Here is an 8,393-nt window from a genome sequence, read left to right as displayed (position 1 = left end):
CCATGGGATTTGTGCAGGAGAACTTCCCAGTGCTTTGGGGCCTTGTTCATTAGTGGGGGATGGGGGAATGCCATTTGGCTTTGGGTCTTGGGTGGGCCATGGCTCAGAGTCCAGAGCGATCTGAATTCAGAGCCCGAATGCAGGTTCCTTTGCATGGACTGCTCCTTACTTGTGCAGGTAGGATTTAGCCTGGCTGAGAAAGACCAGTGCCCATCAGTAAGGCCTGGTAACAAAAGGACCCTATCTGAGACCCATCGTCTTTTAAATGTTTGTTTGTTTCTAAAGGAACTGGTGATGTGGAGGGTGCTAAAGGAAGGTTTGTAGTGGTTTTAGAAGTTCCACATAAAAGCCAATTTGACCTGCACGGTATGCCTATTGGCTTTACATAATTGAATCCAAAAAAGTTTAGGTGAATATGTTAAAGAAAATCAGGTAAGGTTGATTTGTTTCTCAAAGAGGGGAGAAGGAATGGATTCGGGTAATGGGACATGAGCAGCCTCATTCTAAAGACTTTCCAGTGTCTTCCCTTAAAACCAGTGGATTTCTGAGATTTGCTGATGGAACGGCTCTCTTCAACGGGTAGCGTGTTCGCATCCTCCATAGCAAGGCTAGTGACGTTCTCCTTCCACTCGCTTCTTGCGAACTAAAGAGAGAGGAAAGTACAGCTTGGGATCAAAGTGCACTTTTCTAATTTTGCAACTTTGGAGGGGTTAAAATGGTTAATAAACTGTCTTACATCGATAGATGTCTTACATTGGTATTTGTCCCTTCCTCCGTGGAGTTAAGTGCAGCTTATGTGAAGTTATAACATTTAACTTCACAACAGCCCTGTGAGGTAGACCAGGCTGAGAGATAGAAATGCCATGAGCTTCATGGCTGAGCAGAGATTCAAACCCAACCCTCCCTGGTCCAGGTCCAACACGAACTAGTACACCACACTACAGTATCAGTTGTGATTCTCCTCTTCCTTTCGGTACTTATTAATGGGCCGTTCTATATACGCAGCAGGATGAGGTTGTGACATCCTGCGATGTTAGAACAGAAGGTGACCCTTTATTGATTTATTTCAAAGAAACTACATTGATTAAAAACAAGCTCTATCCTGCCTTTCCAGGAAAAAAAAATACTGAAGGTGCCCTGCAATATAAGAAGACATTAAAATATCCATAAAATACAACTGCTGAACTAATAGAAGAAACAGCAGGTAAAACTATTTAAAAAGTGAATTCACCAAGGAGATTGTGGGGTGAGTGAATCACCCTTTTCAAAGCACCACATCAGAAACCCTATAAGTAAAAAATTAGCCTCAAGAAGGAAGCCTTAAGCCTTCCTTCTCCCTGTTATACTATTTTATTTTATGTTTTACTTGCATGGAGAGTGTTTTGTTTTGGATTCATCCTGCTTCTTGCAGCCTGAAGTAGTGAGCGCCCTACCACTTCAGGATTCTGATTAAAAAAAAAAAAAGGTTAGCGACCTTAGCTTAAAATCTTAGGTACAAAAAAAAAAAAAAACAGGAAAGAAAAAAAGAGGACCAACTGTAATATGAGAAGTGCTGTTTTACACTAAATCAAGCCATTGGTCCATGTTGGTCAGTATCATCTGCACTGACCGGGAGGAACTTCTGGGGGTTTTCGCCAGGGGGCCGTCTACACAGTGCCGCTTCCACTGCTGATCCCCACAAAAAACACAGGTTTGCAGTTGCGAAGCGACAACCACTGCGATACATGGGCAAGATTAAAGGTGAAATATCCTTCGTCATCTGACACGATTGACTTGGGGGTGGAGTAAAACCGGAGTAAAAGCTCTGTATAAATACCACCACCACCACCACCACCCAAGAATCTTTCCCAGCCCTCCCTGGAGAAGATGGGGATTGAATCTGGCTCCTTCGCCATACAGCGCATGTGTTCTGCCCTCACCAATGAAGTTTAAAGTTCAAACACACTGACCGGAGAACAATCAAAGTCTGTGAGTAAGGGATACGAGAATTCCTTGCTTGAGTAAATAATGGTAATTCATGCAGGTCGGAAACCTTGCTGCATGAGCAGATCCGAAAAGAATTCCATATATCCTGATCTGAATACTTAAAGTGCTGAGGATACCCAACTCCCTAAACAGAAGAGACTCTGGAAGCTGATTGTCTTGGTGTTTTTGCAAGCTAAGATGAGAAAATAGAAGTGTGTGTTTCTTTGGTTGCTATGGAATGCTGGACACGCCTCTTCTGCCTTCTTTATGCAGAGCACAGCAAGGAGTGTCAGGCAATCCAAACAAACAAGAATGAAGGATTGCTGAAATGCCATCACTCTTTTACTGGGATGTTTTTGACAGTATTTTTTTGTACTGCTGCAGCTTGCAAGACACACAAATCCCAGGCACTCACAGTTTCTCAGGTTACTGCAGCGTTAGGTTAAAAGGGTGATTGCATGAGTTCAAGGCTAAGCTTAGCAGGAAGGCTTCCAGTTCATAACTTATGATTGTAACCACTAGAGCAGGCCACCAAAATCATCCATACAATCGTCCTATCTCCACCATTACATGGAATCCCCTTTGGCTTCTTTTCTGATGAATCAATAACCTCTTGGACAAGGAGAGAAGAATATCCATACAGCCACGGTCACCGCTCTAGGCTATGATTCTAAGGACATCAGAAGAGCCCTGCTGGATCAGACCAAGGGTCCATCTAGCCCAGGAGTCAGTTCACACAGTGGCCAACCAGCTGTCGGCCAGGGACCCACAAGCAGGACACGGTGCAACAGCACCTTCCCACCCATGTTCCCCAGCAACGTGTATATAGGCTTACTCCGTCTGATTCTTTCGATTCCCATTGGGGGAATGACATTAGGGTTCCTTGCCATCATTACTGACAACATAGTGCGTATAAGTTTCATTTTGCCATGGCCAAAAGGAGGCAGGAAAGTTTCTTTATCTAATGGCATTTCTTTAGACTGAAATTTGGGTGCAGGAGATGGGATCCATCCCATCGCACAAAATTGTAACTCTGAGAAAGTGCTTCTGGCGAACAAAGCTTGGCACCATTCCAATCCCACAAGCAGCAATCTAGTCCTCATTGAATCTGGAGTATAACATTGCCTTGGGAAATGCTTCAAGAGGGCCCCAGAGCTGTGCCTTACCCAGGTCATTATTTTTCGTGATGGCTGCTGCTACCCTGGTTCTTGGCCCTTGCTTTGTAAACTGGTACCCGAATTTGAGGATCTGCGAGTTCTCCTCCAACATCTGAGCAATCTCCATCTCTACTGCTGTGCCAAGCTGTTGCCTCTGGGAAAGGAAACACAGTGAGATGCGATTTTTTTTATTCCGGAAAGGAAAGAGAAGCCAGTCTGGTCTGCAGAGACATGTGCATTGCTTGATTTCCCACTGCTTGATTATTATTTATATAGCCCTGTCAGCCCACATGGCGTTTTATGTGCAAAACCAAGTGTCTGCCCCAAAGGCCTTACAATTTAAGGATCAAAGTAGATGTGACATTTGGCACGTAGTTTGGCATTGCAAAGTTAACTTTTGTTAAGGAAATAGGAGGGGTTGAGCTAGATAGGGATCATAGTGTGGAGGCAAAGTGACTTTAAGCCTCCCACCACCACCACGAACTATGATCCCAATTAAAATCCCTCCATCCACGCTGGGCCTGCTATATGCAGTAGGAGGAAATCTTCCATTAACCCAATGGGAGTTTTCCTCCCATTCTAAAAAGGGGACATTGAGGGAGGGTGGAAATTCCAATCAGGGCCAAGCATTGAAGCTCTCCCCTCCCCCAAACCATGGTCACAATCCAACCCACCCACCCCCACTGCACCAGCTATTTAACAATAATCAGCTATACAACACCAACTGGTGACATCCAGTTTGGCCCTAAATTTTGACATGGGGTGAGCAGGGAGATGGGAGGAAAAAGCAAGAGAGAATAGAGGGGCAAGAGTAACAAGGTCTGAATATGCACAAATGTAGTTACTCATACTTCGATTTTATTTCTGCTGTGGATTCAGTCTAGATGGAAGCCGCAGTCAAGTGTTCTGAAGCTGAATAGGGCAAAAGCATGAGGAGAAAGAGCACACCAGCCCGGTTCCTCTCCCTCATTGTGTTTGTTGATGCTCTCCACAGGACCCAGAATGCTGGAAAACCTGCATTCTGTATCTCGGGGAGAGCCTCCACAGATAGAGAAGGCTCTTTTCTTCAGACTGTCTCCCTTCATGAGTAGAGAAGGACAGATGTGATGACAGAGAAGGGCAGGGCTGGTGTGCTCCCTCTCATTGTGTGTTTGCCCTTTTGAGGTATTGAATGCCTGAATAGGTCTGGTAATGAGGCTCACGTTGGAATGATACTCAGAATTGTGTTTCTGGATCATACCAAAATTCCAGCCCTATTCAAATACAGAATGCCTGAATAGGGCTGGAACTTTGGTCTGATCCAAAAACACAGTTCAATGTACCATTCCAACCTCAGCCTCATTACCAGACCCTGAACACCTCCTTCCAGCCAGTTTTAATTGCCAAGCTTCATCTTTTAGATTCCACCCAATGTGATGTTCCAGTCTACTGCCCTTTCCTTACCTGATTGTCAATTTTTATCTCTGTCAGTGTTTCATTCCCTTTCAGAGCATCAATCAAGGCAAGGATGCCTGTCCCAGTTATGAAATTGGATTCTATATTTAGACTTTTCAGTGTCTTGTTCACTTTTAACATATCTGCAAAAGCCTGGAGGGATGAAAAGAGTTGCATGAGTTGGGAACTCAGGATACAGCATGTATCCGCATGTAGAATATAGAGTATGCCCCCTTCAAAATATAGCCTCCTACCACAGAGAAGTATCTAGGACTTCCCGAAGACTGAGGATGTGCCTATTACAATTCCTCTGGGCCGGCCCTATCGTTTAATGCTCACGGTATCATTAAAACATTCAAATACAAGAATACAATTTTAGCCAAGCATGACTCCCCACTCCACTTTGTTCAACTTACAATTGCAACAGGGTCGTTGCTCCGTGTGGCAGCCAGGCTGAATTTCATCACATGGGCATTAGTTTCCAAAGCTTTTGCAAATTCTTTCAGGGTTGGAATTGGGATATTCTATATCATGGAGGAAACACAACCATCACTCAAGTTGAATAGATCATGGGTTGGATCCAGATGTAGTCATACTTTGAGTGGACCCATTGAAATCAATAGGACTTAAGTTAGTCCTGGCTTGTCCCTTTGATTTCAAGGGGTTTATTCTAAGCATGACTAAGTCTAGATCCAACCCATTGGATTTTAATCTGAATAAATTGCTTTAGTTTGAAGGAACAAGCTAGCTCCTGTGGCCTAAAACCACTGGTACAGCTGGGACTGGGCCCAGTGGAGGCTGGCAGCTCCGATTTTGGTGGGGCTATGAATCCATTCTGGGTTGCAGCCAGAACTTTAACAGGAACTATCCAAGGTGCTGAACCCATGGTTGTTGTTTTTTAAAAGGCAGGGTTCAGCACTTTGGCTAGCTCCTTTAGGGTTCTGGCTGTTTCTGCCTGAAACCCACAATGGATTCAACTGCCCCACGGAAATTGGAACCACCAGCCTCCACTGACTGGCCCTCAGGGCTGAAGTCAGGGTCCCCACAGCCCATCCAAAGGACCACTGACAGAGCAGCAAGTGATGGGGGCGATAGCAGACAGGACTGGCATCAGCACCTTGGATGTCATGAGCATGCTGAGGCTCAACGGGGCGGATGCCTCTCCCCACAGCACCCTTTTTTCCCCTTTTAAAACATTTTATAGTTAGGAGGTGGTGGACATGCATGCACATGGTTACAGATGCTCATGTTACTATTTTTTCCTTTAAAGGCACAATCCTATGCCTGTTTAGATTTAGATGTTTAGATTTAGATTGCCCAGCTGATCGCAGCTCATCACCTTCTACATCTGCCTTATTGCTGACAGTAACATTATCCACGCTGAAAGATTTCAATGTTAGGGGAGCATTCGGGCATGCAATACCCATGTGCACCTTTGGCCTTTAAATGAGCTCTCAGCGTTTCCTCCTCCATTCGATCAGAATGAAGAAATACTTCAGAGGACAAATAGAAAGCACCTAGAAATATTCCCTCAAATTCCATTGGTGGAGTGGGACGATCAGATTCACAGAATCCGTACGAGTACCTTGATGTTATTCAAATTGACTTCCAGGAGGGTAGGATCGTTGGCCCTCATCCTCTGCAAACTGGATTCGATGTTGGTCGGGTTAGGCGGTTCCTCAAAAACAGGCTTCACCTTTTCACCCTTGACCACGTCTGAAAAAAGAAAATTCGATCCAGTTATGCTTTGACATACCATCCACTCATAACCAGTAAGGTGTGAAATAATTGTCTCACTCCTGTCTACCTCAAGAGATGATCTATAGATGCACTATTCTCCTTGGCTGTTGTTTTAAAATAGCTTGCCTCCCTCTCTTCTATGGCTCCTACCCAAGTGGTCTTTCACCTCCTCTCTCCTAGTTTCCCATACCTTTGAGAAATTCCTTCCTCCAGCCTTCTCTTCCTATTATTTCTCTTGACCACTCTCTCTTCGGACCCTCCTTTCAGATACCTTACTGTTTCTCTCGGCCTGCTGGCTCTGGAGCCGTGGCTCAGTGGTAGAGCACCTGCACTGCATGCAGAAGGTCCCAGGTTCAATTCCCAGCATCTGCAGGTAGGGCTGGAAAATCTCCTGCTTGAAACCCTGGGGAGCCCTTGCTGCCAGTCAGTATCAACAAAACTAGGCTAGATGGACCACTGACTTGACTCACTCAGTATACAGCAGCTTTCTTTATTCCTATGCTGCCTTCTGAGGTCCCTGCACCCAACTTTTCCCAAGGTCATCCTTTAGCCAATGGCAGCAAGGGACACTTCTGCCTTCCTTCTCCCTGTGTGACATCATGGCAGTTCAGCCAATCACTGCCAGGTGCTTCACCACGGCCACCACAAAATCCCTTGGCACAAGAGAGTCCAAGGGCCTTGCTAGATGAGGCCTTAGCGCGCGTTGAGACCCGGTTTCCCTGCTGTGCGTCCAGATGACGGGCCCAGACTGCACTGAAGCCTGCCTTAACGCGCCATAAGCGAATTTGCTTATGGCGCATCTTTTCCGCAGCCCCGGCCTGAGGCCGGGGCTGTGGAACGTCTAGCAAAGTCCGTAGCCGGGAAAAGCCACGGACTGAGCACAGCGCTCAGCGCTGTGCCCATCGGGCCGGGGGGGGAGATAGGGGGGGGAAGGCCGGACCGGCAGGAGAGAGAGATGGCGGAGGACGACACGGGACAGGGAGGGAGATGGCGGAGGGCGACACGGGACAGGGAGGGAGATGGCGGAGGATGAAACGGGACAGGGAGGGAGATGGCGGAGGACGACACGGGACAGGGAGGGAGATGGCGGAGGACGACCCGGGACAGGGAGGGAGAGGGAGGACAGGCGACACGGGGGATGGCGGAGGGCGACACAGGGGATGGGGAAGGGGAGGGAGGGCGGGGAAAGAGTGGACAGGAGGCATGGGAAGGGATCAGGACTGGATGGGGGGGTTTAAGTAAAAAAAAAAACTGATCTTGTCTGGAGTCTTCGGGGTGCACGTGGCCCCTTTTTTTAAAAAATGGCCGACACTGCAGGGCTTCCATAGTCCCTGCGCGTCGGCTGTCTAGGAGGCTGGGCAATGTCGCCCCGCCTCCCTGCCGGCTTATCCGGCCGGGTCTAGCAAGGCCCCAACTCTGGTATACCACATTCTTCTTACGAAAGGTATCATCCCAGAAAGAGAGAAATTAGGGATGCCCCTATTGTTCTATAGAACAATGCTATTTTGAGCTAAGAAATGGACATTCACTTCCATTGAAGGACCCACCTACACAATCCATCTCCTCTGTTAATGTGCCATCTGTGAATTCAATTAATGCTTGTGAAATTGCCACGTCTGCACATTCTACGCAATAAAAACATCAAAGCCACTTCCTCTGCCAGCCCATAATTTATAACCTCTTTGAGCAGTTTACTTGAGAGAGACACACGTCTCAATGCTGGTAGCCACGAGCTATTTAGAGCACTGATGATTCCTGGAAGCGTAGAAAAATCACAGCCTTTTACACTCTTTTGCAATTATTATCATTAAAGATTATACTGACAAGATGAATTGTAGGCCCAGACCACTTGGGCTGCTAGGAATTGGAAGGTTATACTTCCAGCAACCGGTGACCTCCTTGTCAAACATGAATTCAAGAGAAATTAAAGAGGAGTAGCTGCATTGGACTTCCAGCATTAGAGTGGTGGAGGGGAGGGGGACAAAGGCATAATGGATAGGTCCCAAATACTGAAAATATCAGTATATTTTAGCTTCAAGCTCCTAGAGCATTTCTACACCAGGGAAAATCCTGCAACTTTACTACAGCTTTCTGCTT

At 46.5% G+C, this 8,393-nt stretch overlaps 1 protein-coding gene across 1 annotated transcript in view; it reads right to left on the bottom strand.

Moving 5' to 3' along the window:
- Nucleotides 1-297: 297 nt before the first annotated feature.
- LOC134409544 (tropomodulin-2) overlaps nt 298-8,393 on the bottom strand; it is a 28,764-nt gene continuing 20,668 nt past the window's right edge. The window contains exons 6-10 of the mRNA XM_063142316.1: nt 6,142-6,272; nt 4,973-5,080; nt 4,566-4,709; nt 3,132-3,276; nt 298-643 (exon numbers count right to left, since the gene is read on the bottom strand). Coding sequence (XP_062998386.1) covers nt 609-643; nt 3,132-3,276; nt 4,566-4,709; nt 4,973-5,080; nt 6,142-6,272 — 563 coding nt within the window. The 3' untranslated portion in view covers nt 298-608. The remainder of the gene's footprint in view (nt 644-3,131; nt 3,277-4,565; nt 4,710-4,972; nt 5,081-6,141; nt 6,273-8,393) is intronic.

The sequence above is a fragment of the Elgaria multicarinata genome, chromosome 16 (genome assembly GCF_023053635.1).
Source record: "Elgaria multicarinata webbii isolate HBS135686 ecotype San Diego chromosome 16, rElgMul1.1.pri, whole genome shotgun sequence".
In the NCBI taxonomy this organism is placed as follows: Eukaryota; Metazoa; Chordata; class Lepidosauria; order Squamata; family Anguidae; genus Elgaria; species Elgaria multicarinata.
This window is presented reverse-complemented; position numbering and strand designations above follow the sequence as displayed.